The sequence below is a fragment of the Echiichthys vipera genome, assembly GCF_963691815.1.
Source record: "Echiichthys vipera genome assembly, chromosome: 16".
In the NCBI taxonomy this organism is placed as follows: Eukaryota; Metazoa; Chordata; class Actinopteri; order Perciformes; family Trachinidae; genus Echiichthys; species Echiichthys vipera.
Window position 1 is genome coordinate 2,483,123 of NC_139841.1, and position 14,200 is coordinate 2,497,322.

A 14,200-nucleotide genomic window follows, 5' to 3' on the forward strand; every position below is an offset into this window, starting at 1 on the left:
TCAATGTTTCCTCCTCAGATGAAGCCTTGTCAAAATGGAGGAGAATGCACCATCACATTCAACGATTTTACCTGTTCTTGTCCAGAGGAACACACCGGAAAGACCTGTGAAACACGTGTGTGGTGTGTTCGTGATTCTTGTGTCAATGGCGGGCATTGTGTGGACCTTCCTGATGGATATGAATGTAAGAGCAGCTTAAGAATTTTATATCTGGAGCTAATCAGAAATAAGTCTTTGACCGACACCACATTCAAGTGAACATTACATCCAATCTTGAGTTTGACTTGGAAATACTTTGCCTGAGGAACGTACTATTTGTACACTTGCACATATCAAATAAGCCATTGAGACAGTTTTTTTCTGCGTATGACCTAATTAATGAAGAAATCCAGTAGAGTGGTAACAGCCGGACGTGGCTAACACTGATGAGCTAGGGGCGGTACAGTGATTGTATTAAAACGTCTTTTTTAACCACTAATACTGCTCAAAATAACAGCAAACCTCTGCAGTAGTATGAGCAGAGTCCCTACACAGAAAACAAAGTACCAATGGCTCCTTCCTTTTGGATTGACTTTGGTAATCCACTTGAATGGACTTAACTATGAGAGGAGCTGGTACAGGGGCCAGTAGGTAAGTCTTTAAAAAACTATTTTAATAAACTCTGGGTTAACTAACTAACTACGTTGTTGGTGCTTTGTTTTCTGTGTAGGGACTCTTATCATACTACTGCAGAGGTTTACTGTTATTTTGAGCAGTATTAGTGGTTAAAAAAGACGTTTTAATGCCTTCACCGTACTGCCTCGAGTCGATCAGTGTTAGCCACGGCCAGCTGTTAGCGACTCTCCAGGATTTCTCTGGTAATAGTTCATACATGAAAAAAAACTGTCTCGATGGCTTATTTGATGTGTGCAAGTGTCAAAAAAGACTATGGGATGATTTTACGCCCGGATTTCACTTTAGCATGCGTTTTGGCTGCCATGTGGGCACTTTAGCACACGTTTTTCAACAACTGGGCCATCGTGGCCCTCCTGTGCACGCCAGTGGTAAGTTTTGGGAAAAGATTACAAGTACATCTGTAATGTAATTTATGTTAGTTTCACTTTCTTAAATGGAACATGAAGCACAATCTCGACCCAACTTCTAGGTACATTTTCCAGGTAAAGGGTGGCCATTTGGGGAGAGAAAACTTACATAACAGCAACTGGCTCTGCAAAAAAGAAAAGCAATAAATTAAATCAAAACAATGGAATAATATTACAATTTTTTCTTCTTAGGTGTGTACAATGCCACATTTGAGAACAACCCTGTGCGCTACAGTGCTGGAGGCTCCCTGGCAGAACCTGTCTCCAACATATACATGGAGCTGCGGACTCGTTCAGAGAATGCTGTGCTCCTGAGGGCCTCCTGGGGCTCTGACCTGCTCATGGTGGGTCTGCTGGACTCTTCAGTCCGCGTGGAGATCCACATCGGAAACAGTGTGGAGACGCTGACCTTTACAGGACTTCGTCGAGTGGCTGACGGGAGCTGGCATCGTGTGAACATCTCAATGGCTGAAAAGGAGCGCAAAGCTTCTCTCTGGGTCATCACTGTGGATGGAATCACAGATGCCAGCAGTGTGCCAGAGCGTACAGGAAGCCTTCACTTTCTCAATGAAAAGGGGGCCATGTTGGCTATTGCAGAGAGCTTCACCGGCTGTCTGGGTGCAGTGAGAGTCGGTGGAGTCTACCTTCCTTTTGTGGATGACTATAAAGCCCCGCAGCCATCTCAGTACCACTTAGTTGGAAAACCAAAGATTAATTTGGGTTGTACCAGTTCCCCGGTTTGTGCTTTAGATCCTTGTTTAAATGGAGCCACTTGTGAAGACCTCTTTAATAAATTGGATTGTGTGTGTGACCTGGGTTGGGAAGGAGATCTGTGTGAGACAGACACTGATGACTGTGCATCTCAGCCCTGTGTTCGTGGAAACTGTAAGGACTACTTGGCTGGTTTCGAGTGCCGTTGCCACCCTGGATACGCTGGCACACTCTGTGATGAGGATGTTGATGAGTGTGAGCATCATGCCTGTGAACATGGAGGCACCTGTCAGGATGGACCCAACATGTACACCTGTGTGTGCCCCAAGGGCTACAGTGGCCCCCTCTGCCAGTGAGTATGGACTCATCTGCTTATTGGTTTGAAGAGGCAATGGTATCTGCTAACTTCAACACAGCAATCAGTTGTTCATTTCTCTCATCATACACTGAAGCAACATTTAACACATTTTCCACCAGGTGGGACTATCCTCCAATACAATGTGGTTATGTCCAGTGTGAAAATGATGGGATCTGCAACGATGGGCTGTGGGGAGCTAACTGTACATGTATGCCAGGTTTTACCGGCAGCAGGTGAGCTCACTTTGATCAATTTCAGTCTTTTAATGTTCATTCAAAAAACTTGTTTTAAACTACAGTGCCAGAGTCCTACGATAGTTATCTTTTTACTTAAAGTTTGAATATGAGAATGAGCAGAACACCGCCATCTAGTGTCTCAAGATCATAGTCGCAACAACAAAAAATAATTCCAGCAGTGAGGTTGCCAGGTTTGTTGCAGAGTGTGTCAAGTTATCAGCCTGCTCCATGTCAGTGATGAATCATACAGGGTAACGACTAGTGTTGTTTTTGGCGGCCTGTTTTACGGAAGTTTTAGTCTAGTCTTTGTGTCAAGCTGTCATTTTAGCTTTTATTAGTTTTAGTCATGGTTATATTCTTTTTAGTCTAGTCAAGTTTCAGTCGACTAAAATCTGAGCATTTTAGTCTTATGTTAATTGTCCATGACAATTGTCTAGTTTTAGTCAAAGAAAATTTAATATTCGTCTCTTTTTAGTAATGCAATTATATTTAATCAATATTATAAAAGTACCAAGTAGTACTGACGAAACCAACTTTTTCTTTTAGCCAAACCCATAAACCCAAATATCTTTTGTTTACATGCATGATCGGGTCTAGAATAAGTTATTCAAAGTCATGTTGATGCCAAATTCAGTTCAGTGTGAATAACAAAACTGGTGAAAGTATTTGGCCAACAACGGGATGTTTACTGCACAGTCAGTCAGTCAGGTAGGAACTAAAAACCCACTTTACACTCTCACTCAAACAAATATACACACACACACACACACACACAGACACACACACACACAGGCTAGTCACACACATTTGTTCTCAGCTCCAGTGGCTAACGTCTAAAGCTAGTGTTAAAATCCGACACATTAACCTTAGCCTCATGAGTTGGCATCATGTCGCATGAGCTTTCTAAAACATAGAGTATCGTTAGGTCAATGTCTTGACTTACCTAAATGTCATTATAGGATCCCCTGAGATGTCTCTTGAGATTCGTGGTGTTTTTTTTCCTTTGATTTTGTGGCCTCATTTCTCCCAATCTTTTTTCACAACACATTCCGTTTTCTTTTCCAAATGTCTTTTCTTCTTATTCTGACAAAGACGACCCCCCGCTGGCCGCCCATCGGTCCCTTTCTTGGTGTCAGACTTTATTCTCATTTTTCTTTCTTAGTTGTCGTTAACGCTGACCCACAGCAGCTGCATCTTCTGAATCTAAATAGTGCCGCGTGTAGGGATTGAAGAAGTGACGTCACCCAGACGCGAGACACAGGAAACAGAAAAACTGCAAAATAATAGTGATAACGTGACTAAATGAGACAAAACAACGTTATTTCGCCTCGTTTTGGTCAACGAAAATGAAGAGACATTTTAGCATAGTTTTTTGTAAACCACATTTAGTCTCGTTTTTATTTGTCAACAGCATTGCATTATATATTTAATTATAGTTATTGTCACATGACCAGCATTTACGTTGCGTCTCGTCTAGTTTTCCTCACATGATAAAGGTTTGTTGACGACAATATTTCGTCATAATTTTCATTGACGAAAGCAACGCTAGTAACGACTAATTTGGACTAATCAATTAATTTGACAAGAATATTTAACACTAGCCAGTCTTCAACTGGAACTCTTTCTTTGAGTGGTCTTTAATGGATTAATTGGGTCTGTTTGAGCCTGTTTGAACCCATCCCCTCCAGCAAATCGCACAATAAAAGCAAGAGGAGCTTGACTGACAGTTAGTGTTAGCATTAGCCATTCCAGCTGAGTAAAGGTGAAAGTGATGCGAACAAGGAGAAAACGTAGCCATTTGGACGTGAGTTTTAATGCCGTTGAACTCCTTTCTCTCAGTCCATGGAATGAATGCTCGGCCTATATTGACTCTGGTTTTTGCCCGTCTCCACTCACTCAGCTGCTGGGGCAAATAACGCCCCCTTCACTGAGGCTCCGAAGCAGCTGCAGGATTGGCAAACTCCATTTCACCCAGTGCCAGCCTACAGTAGCTGCACCCAACACCAGACAACCCTGGCAACCAGCAACGCCCAACGCTATTGGCTGCTACAATGGAAACAGAACGGGACAGAAAGTCATTGTCAACGCGTCAAAATTTTTTTAATATTAATTCAGACTAAATATATTTTTTTATAGAAAAGCAATGCTTTTATTTTAAATATATAGCTTTTAATAGAGATTCTACATATTCAACCTTTAATGTTCGCCCAGTATGTTCATGCCCTTTGTAGGTACTTTAGGATTAATTGGATCAAAAGTGTGACTATCAAATGAAATATTTGAAAAAGAAAATTAAAGATTATTAACTTTAATTCATTAAAAACTTCACACGGAGAGCCAATTAAATATACGGCCTCGACTCACGTTCAGATTATGAGATTGAGTATTCTCAATAAACTTAGCTAATATTTACTTGATTAACGATATCACCAATAATTATCAAAGATAATAATAAAAATTACTCTAGTTAAACCAGAGTTCCTCGGGGCACCACCGTCATAGGAGTGACAACTAATATAAAAGTCTCATTAAATATATTAAACTACTAATTAAGGGTTGAACACCGATAAATATAATAGTTTAATCAGTTGAAGGATTTAAAAGTTCTTTTCTTAGTAGAGGCTGGCTCATTCATCTTTGTGTAATATTAAATAAACAGACATATGGTAAACACAAACATTAATTAACAAATTAATAAATGCAACAAACAAAACACACAATGAACTAGCTAAGGCTAAGTGCGTGCGTGCGTGCGTGCGTGCGTGCGTGCGTGCGTGCGTGCGTGCGTGCGTGCGTGCGTGCGTGCGTGCGTGCATGCGTGCGTGTGTGTGTGAGAGAGGGAGGAAGGGTGAGGGCTTGGACCCCTGCAGAAAAGGTGTGAACATTAAGTTACACAAAAGCCAGCAGGCTGAAGATCTCAGGAGTTATTATTCAGGTTATACCAAAGTCACAGTTCTATGCTTAGCCGTTCATACAGTCTCATAAGATGTAGTAATGCCCAGTTGGTGTTAAGTTACCAGTCCATGAGATGGGAGATGTCTTGGTTGTTGCTCTTAGACAAAAGAGGACTCAGATCGCTCTTTGTTCTGCTCAGTTGAGTTGGTAACCGGTTGGTTAAGGTGGCTGGTGATCCTACTCCATACAGGCCATGTTCAGGGCCTAGGGACAGCGGGCAGCTGGTCCCTGGATCCAGCAGGAGACCGTCGAGTTGAGTATGGAGATTCGAAGAAAGAGTCCAAGGAAGAGAGTGAGCAGGAGGTATCCTACAGTTTTATAGACACTGGTGATGTCATCATCAAAGGTCAGGTTAGCCAATGGACTAACAGTTTGGGGGTCCCTCACCCACCTGGGTGTGACCTATTGGGGGAGAGTTGCATGGCAGGCCTTTGTCTGTGACCATGCCCTTAGGGACAAATGCTGCCAGGCTTTTGGGCCTAGTCTTTCCCTTTCAGGGATCAGGCTGAGGTCTTCTCATAATCAAACTGAAAGTTCACGTTAATCCAGAAATGAACAATCATCTTTGGGATGCCGGTTGCACCCACACCTTCATGTGTTTTCTGTCTTGCAGGTGTGAGTTGGAGATTGATGAGTGTGAGTCAAACCCCTGTCGAAATGGAGGCTCCTGTTTGGATCGATTCAACATGTTTGTGTGTGAATGCCCGCCTGCCTACAGCGGCCCCATCTGTGACACTAACGTATGTTTGTTATATTTGCCTTCTTTAGTTTTATACCATAGTAACAGAATTAGATACAACGGGCACTGAGCTGTTTGTCGTGGAGATTATAGTACAAAACAAAATGGTGATTGTTTTTAGACGTGGGACCGTAAAGTGTATAGCAGCAAATGCAGTTTAATACCACAGGTCAAAACAAAGTATTGTCGTTTTGATAAAGAAGTCAGGTAAAATTTTCCATCATTCTGCAACCAACTAAAGTGAAGGCAGTTGGTTACCTGGCTGAGAAGTTGGAGGTGTGCTGCCTTTCAGCTGCAACTCTTCATCTAATAGCTCACTGTGGTCCCTGACTGTTCCAATACTCCCTGACAGTTTTACAGCTGACCCGCTGTCAAAAAAATGCCCAAATTGATGCACTTTTGATGAACGATTTTACAATGCGGATGAAAAATACCATTTTAGTGTTAGAATATTCTGGAGATATGTTCACGTTCATTCTCCCATTAAATCAATAGACTCAGGACCTGCTGCTGTTCTTAAAGAGGCGGGGCAGTGGAGAAACATGTGACACGGAAACAGGAAATGACTAAGTGGCACTGTCTCGCTTCTTACCCATATGCTGCATTTCATTAGTTGTTCAACAAGCCCTCCTTCACCTCCCCTCAGCCCTTGGTATTAGGTAGCAGCACACGTCACATGGAGGAAACTTGGAGAGCTGAGGGAAATGTATAAATATATCTACGTAGACTAAATATTGACTGTAACCTGTAATTTGTCAGTAAAATATTAAGCAACCTGTAATTTGTCAGTAAAATATTAAGCAATCGGGGCGGCTGGTGGCACAGTGGTTAGAGCAGTCGCCCCATGTAAAGAGGCTGAAGATCCTTGAGGCAGCAGCCCCAGGTTTGACTCCGACCTGCCTCTCTCTCTCATCCCATTTCCTGTCCGTCCTTTCTAATAAAAAGGCTAAAAAAAAGTATCAATGATATTTTCTTCAGAAACTCTGTTAAACAGGTGAACAGCCCACACATGTAAGAATACAGACTTATAATAAGATTTATTTAAACTGAAACTGAAAAGCATGTCAGATAGTGAAGTTTTTTTAATGATGATAAAAAGTTTCTAAACTAAAGTGATTTTTTTTGCCTGTATGCAACTCATACCATTCCACCATAAATCAGAACTTAACTGTTATATTAATAAATCATCATTTACAGAACTGTTATATTAGTAAATCATCATTTTACTGAGCTGTTATATTAGTAAATCATCATTTTACTGAACTGTTATATTAGTAAATCATCATTTTACTGAACTGTTATATTAGTAAATCATCATTTTACTGAACTGTTATATTAGTAAATCATCATTTTACTGAACTGTTATATTAGTAAACCATCATTTTACTGAACTGTTGTATTAGTAAATCATCATTTTAAGGGTCTTCATCTAAAGTCTCCTCAGCCCCAGTTCTTCTCTCCATCTTCCCTTTCTCCCAGTGTATGGGACTATTATATGCATGATTCACTGATATGGATTAATATGAAAATGTGAAGCCCTTTTTTTTAAGCCTGCTGATCATCATTGTCTGTGTAAGAAACCCCCCTTTCATTTGTGTCGCACTTGACCTACTTCATGTAGTTTGTTTTCTAATAGCTCAACATGACATTTTCATAATCTCTACGCTCTGTGTTGTTGCAGAAACAAGCCCACAAACAAGGAATCCCCTGGCTGGTGGTAGCCATTCCACTGCTCTGCTTCTGCGTGTTGATAGTGATCATTGGCTTGACCTTCATGGTGCTCACGGCGAGGAAGAAGCGCCAGTCGGAGGGTGCGTACAGTCCCAGTGCTCAGGAGGTGGCTGGAGCTCGGCTTGAAATGGACAGCATGCTCAAAGTCCCACCAGAGGAAAGACTCATCTGACAAAAAAGATGAGGGATGATCTGAGCACTGCAGGCAGGTGCACAGAACTCCTCTGAAAAGCTGGGCTGGACTGATAAAGGCCCCTCCTGGTGGTGACCAGGGAGTGACCCAGTGCTGCTGCTCTGTCATTTCATTTAATGAAATGTGTTAACCATGTAGGTGCTCTGTTTCTGATGAAAGACATCTGAGGGCACAGCCCCAAATCCTCCTATTGTATAACTGGACACACTGTAGATTGTCTATGGCAGGGCCTTGGCCTGTTTTTATAGTCCTAACTAGTGCAGAGAGGGGAACTTAAGGGCTTTCTTTAAAGAATCATGGCACAGTGAAGCGTGGCTTCTGGTGTTTTCATGATCAAAGGATCATGGTACATCTGTGGTCCTGCTGGAGACTGGGTTACATCCTTAGGAAAGCATCATCATTACTGTGTGTTCACACCAGGCGAATACAATCCCTTCAGACGCTTGTATCACGCCTGATCATTTTTGGACTATTCATATCTTTCATGTAATTTGCATAATTCGCACTTGGAGGGGGGGGGGGGGGGGGTATTTCCCAGCAAGTGCTAACTGATGCTAACATTTCATAGAGAAACACGGTCAGCAACATAGTAAAACAAGCCACGGAAAGCTTCAAAACTTTCCACCCACCTCCTCTTTGACCTTCACCTACGCCTCCTCTTTTTTTATTTTGTCCCGGTAGAAGACTGCAGTGGTGTCGTAGAGCACAGGGTGCCCACACACTGCTACTTATTAGCTTCTTGTCAATGTTGGTCTGAATGTAAACAACAGTACGTCAGGAAAAAGCAGTAAGATGTAACTGCAGGTGAGCCTGTTCTTTCAAAGCCTCCATCTTGTCATGATCACTGTGTGTAAACTTTATTGAGACACATTCACCTCTCTACTTCCAGTTGTCCCCTGTTTGTTCCCCTCTTAAATCCACACACACACAAACATGTTCCTATTACACTATCCTTACTACAAGACTCAGAAGTTGGAAGTTCCCAATTTCTAATTACAAGTCAACGCAGCATAGCTGTTTGTGGCGATCTGGGCAGACAGACCAATGTCTGTCAGCAGCGTCACTAACATGGAGGATTATTTCCATCTAGAGAGGAAAAGTCTCCATAGACACAGACAGGGCCATCGAGACAACCGGGAGATTTCCCGGTTGTCCCAATGGCCAATAAGCTCAAGTGTCAGTGTCACGCTCATTCTCATTAATCCAGCCTACTTATTTTTGTTTAGCCTCCTATCTTGACCTAATTATTTTTATTCAGACGTTGCATAACTTTCATCACCACAAATATAAAATGGCCAACGATTAAAATTGTTTTTTTGTCATAAATTAATGCAGAATGGTCCAAGCAAAGCCTCATGGGAAATGGGAACTGCGTAATGCTCGTGTCGTCATATCACGATCTGCGCCGCTTTACACACACACACACGCACACACGCACACACGCACACACGGGTTGGGCCCGTTGTGGGCCGGTGCAGTCAGAATTGTCCCAATTGTGTCCCTCTCTGCCCCTGGCCACACATTTTGGAAAACTCAGCAACAAGTGTTTTCATTAGTGGGTCAAATGATGAAACATCATTCTTTTAACTCACTCTGTGATCGAGAGGAACTTAAGACACTTGACTCGATGAAAATCTTACGGACTATATCTTTAAATTGAGGTATAATTATGAGTGGGTTTGTTGAATTCAGTGAGTCTCCACCTGTTTTCAAAAGGGAGTTTGATTTGTGCACAAAAAAGAGGAAGTGGAATCATCAGATCTGTGTGGAGCGATGAGGTGACTGCAGCCTTCCTCCAGCTGTTTTTCACATGTTTCTTGTTTGAGCTTCACCTGGAGCTCTTTTAATTCATCACCATTATCATTCTGTTGTGTGGTTTGTGAATCACAACTTTTAGCACGATACAACTTTACATTATTTGTACAACTATATCCGCTGATATCACCAAGTCTACCACAATCCGATTTTAATTTGATTCAACGCAGTCTCATATTGGCCTGCGATCGGTGTGAGACCATACCACACCACTATTTAACACATCAGTTACAATCGTATCAACTCACAAAAAGCAATTAAAATGTGACTTAACAATTATTTTACCAGCCTTCCAGATAATTCTACTGCAAGTTCCTCACGTATGGCCGAACTTCTCACCCTATCTCTAAGGGAGCCGCCAGCCACCCTCCTTAGGAAACACATTTCAGACGATTGTACCCGCGACCTTGTTCTTTTGGCCATGACCCAGCTTTCATGACCATAGGTGAGGGTAGGAACAAAGATTGACTGGTAGATCGAGAGCTTTGCCTTCCTCAGCACTCTTTTCGGTGCGGTTAAGCGAATCTCACACTCCATCGTCCCCTCACTTTTGAACAAGATCCTGAAGTACTTGAACTCCTTCAATTGGGGTAAGGAGTCATTCCCTACTCGGAGTAAGCAATCCACTGGTTTCCTGCTGAGAGCATTATGTTTCAATATTTTCAGTTTGAAGCAATGATATTGAGTCGATGATCATTGAAATTATATAGTACCTTTCATACATATAAAAATGCAGCCCAAAGTGCTTTACATTAACTGGACATCCCCACTCACTCAATTGTGTAGCACGCACGCACGCACGCACGCACGCACGCACGCACGCACGCACGCACGCACACACGCATGCCGTCCAGGCCCACGACTACAGGGGACGACCCTACAGAGACTATCCCAAGCCAGACAAATAGGGACCCATACCATGGCCATAAAGCCCTGGGTCAGAACTCCAACTATCCAGGCCCTGACAACCCCCAGGATGGCACCCCCGCAGGCAGGCCAGACAGAGCTCTTGGAGTGGAGGGCCCCCATGAGGCGAACAATGGAGCTGGAAACTAAAACACAATAAATAAAATAGGTACTAAAAGAAATGAAAACCTCCTAAAACAACATAAATGAATGTTAATATGAATCACTGAGAGCAAATCAAAAATAAATAAGAAAATGAATAATAAAATTAAAAGACAAGGAAAAATGAAAGAACAGGATGAATGAGTAACACTAAAAGAGTCAGAGGAGTTAAAAGCTAAATTAAAAAGGTGAGTCTTGAGCCTGCGTTTAAAAGCATCAACAGACTCAGTGGCCCTGTTTGTAATGATAAAATGAGGCTTCACCAAAGGTTTTGGTTCCACATTGGGAACAGATAAAAGACCAGTACCGGAGGACCTCAGGGTCTGCGAGGGCTGATACGGTAAAAGCTGGTCAGACAGATAAGAAGGCCCAAGGCTGTTAAGACACTTAAAAACCAATAAAAGAACCTTAAAATCGATCCTGAAGCACACAGGGAGCTAATGCAGCGATTCTAAAACTGGTGTAATGTGAGCCTGCGTTCTGGTCTTTGTCAGAACACGTGCAGCTGAGTTCTGGAGCAGCTGAAAATGTGAAATGCTCTTTTTTGGGAGACCAGAGAGCAGGGCATCACAGTAATCTAACCGGCTAGAGATAAAAGCATGCATTAGCACCTCTGTGCTGCCAGAGAGAGAAATCCAGATCAATTGTGACATTACAGCCCTAATGGTTTGATGGCACCAACTGTTTACCACCATGAACCCCCAATATTAATAACAGTGAACCATAACAGTGAACATAACCTCCACTAGACCTACAGAAGACTGTTTTACATCCAGCATACAAGCTTGCATAATTTTCACGATATATACTGTATATATATATATATATATATATATATATATACACACTGGAGATCAAAACAAAATATTAATACCTGATTTATTCTGAAATAGTGTTATTTTTAGTGTTCATTATTTGATAGAATATCCTCTGTCTATACCAATGCTGGTACCAGCATGTTTTTTTAAATAACCAAAGCACTTCAACAAAAACCTTTATTTAGTGAAAAAAACAGTGATCAAATTAGAGAACAGTAACAATTATGTCAGAAGAGAAGATCCAGAGCAAACATTACTTTGTTACCAAGGATTTTCCAGAGATCTAAACCCCATAGAGAATCTCTGGAAAATCATTGGTAACAAAGTCATGTTTAAGAAACCCACTCCAGTTAGTGAACTGTGGAAGACACTGAGTCAGAATGGACCAAGATCAAACCAGAGCAGTGTGAGAAACTAGTGATGTCCTGTGGGCGCAGATGTGCTGAAGTCATTTAAAGCTGTGGCCTCTACACTTGCTGTTCATTTTTTAATCCTATAGAAGAAAACATTGTTTAAATCTTCTCTTCTGACACAATGGTTACCGTTCTCTAATTTGGATCGCTGTGTTTTTTCACTAAATAAAGGTTTTTGTTGAAGTGCCTTGGTTATTTAAAAAACATGCTAGTACAGCAGTAGTATAGACACAGAGGATATTCTATCAAATTATGGACGATAAAAAGTAACAGTATTTCAGGCCTGTGCAATTATATTGGAAACACTGGTTAATGAGGACATGGGTGATAATTTAGGAAACGCTCCCTGGGTCGTATCAGAGGCTAGGAACAATCGACGTATGTGATCGTATGAGTCAGAACGCTTGTGTCCATGAGAATTTAAACAAATCCATCACCTGTAATTGAAGGATTTGGTTTTTCGTGCTTTTTAAATTTCGCCCAGTGTTCTTTGTTCTATAAAACGTCAGTTTACAACTGTGTAGAATTTTTGTCAATGTTCCCAGATGCTGTCACATTGTACTCACCTGTGTGTAGAGATTTGGAACAACTCCAACACATCAGTGTTGTTTGATGCAAAGGGGTGTGCTCTCCAAAACAACTAAAGTGAACTGTAGAGCATGGTGTATTCACTACGGGAGGAAGTAAAGTCAGTCAGTAGATCTGCCATGCTTAAGTAGATTATTAAAACAGTTACAGGGATTTGTTCTGACTCAAACACCAGTGTCTGAGATGATTTCTCTTCAAATGAAAGTTTTTGGAAAGATGTGGGAGGTTCCCACTTCTTCAATTTAATTTCAATTGAATTTCATTTATAATGCTGAATTCCAACAAAAGTTATCTCAAGACACCTAAAGTGAAATTCCAGCGTTAAAAAAAAGGTTTTTTTTCGGCAAATTCGGTCATCAAATAAGCCTTCAAGACAATTTTTCTTGTATCAACTATTAACGGGGAAATCCCAGGGATTACCTCTGGGCAGTACAGTAGGTAAGTCTTTAAAACAGACTTTTAACAAACTCTAGGTTAACGAACTATGTTGTTGGTGCTACGGCCGGCTGTTAGCGACTCTCCAGAATATCTCTTTTAATACTTATCGCACAAAAAAATGTTTTCTTGATGACTTATTTGATGACCGAATTTGCCAAAAAAGAACCTAGGATGATTTTACAACGGAATATCACTTTAACATATAGAATAGATCGAGAATACACTCTGACTTAATTATGTTCTTGCCTAAGTCAACATCGATCTTGTTGGAGTCTGTTACGGGAACCCTGGGGGCAGAAGTTTTACTCCCCTCCTACTACTGATCCATGTGCACCCTGCAAACACAGCACCTTACACGTGTAACAGAGAGTAACCAGTATTATTGTGCATAAATACAAAAACTACCTGGCCCTAAGTTTTCTTTGCCATTTCATTTGTGACATTTGTTACTAACTCATTTAAGAATGTGAACTTTGTGGGCACAATATAAACAAAAAAGATGAAAAGGTGAAAGGTTTGCTTTAATGGAGCAAAAATAATTATTAACAAATTATCAAATCCAGATGTCATGTAGTGATCCTGGGACTGTGGGATAATTCATCCTTTACCAGAGGCGGCATTCCTAAATCACCAGAGCCAAGGTGCTGTGTAAAACGACCAATAGTCACTATAAAAGAATATTACCCGGGTTGACAAATACCAGAATTTCCCTGTAAATGTTCTTGGTATGCTTTGGAATAAAGATCCTATTATAAAAGGTGCACTAAGTAGCATTTATAGAACACTGATGAGGTCCAGCACTATGAGTGAGGAGCTCAGCTCACTCACTCCTCCTTTGATGCACTTTACAAAAAACACATCCGTGTGCTTGGAATGCCCAGCTCCAGTTGTCACGGCTGTCACAAATATGGACCTTTGTTATGTGAAGACGGTTACAGAGACTTTCTCAACCTGACAAATAAATTAAGGGAACACACAGTACTTTGAAATCATTAGACTGTAGTTGTTCTTGGTCGGAATGCTGTTCCAGTTTACTTCTTCAGAGATCTTCCTCT

General features: G+C 41.4%; 1 protein-coding gene across 1 annotated transcript in view; it reads left to right on the top strand.

Annotated features, from left to right (window-relative positions):
• crb2a (crumbs cell polarity complex component 2a) overlaps nucleotides 1-7,984 on the top strand; it is a gene marked incomplete at both ends in the record, with an annotated part of 43,686 nt that extends 35,702 nt beyond the window's left edge. Inside the window, 5 exons of the mRNA XM_083930260.1 lie at nucleotides 19-184; nucleotides 1,275-2,145; nucleotides 2,271-2,384; nucleotides 5,956-6,082; nucleotides 7,763-7,984. Of these exons, the coding sequence (XP_083786386.1) occupies nucleotides 19-184; nucleotides 1,275-2,145; nucleotides 2,271-2,384; nucleotides 5,956-6,082; nucleotides 7,763-7,984 (1,500 nt within the window). The remainder of the gene's footprint in view (nucleotides 1-18; nucleotides 185-1,274; nucleotides 2,146-2,270; nucleotides 2,385-5,955; nucleotides 6,083-7,762) is intronic.
• Between the last annotated feature and the right edge of the window lie 6,216 nt (nucleotides 7,985-14,200).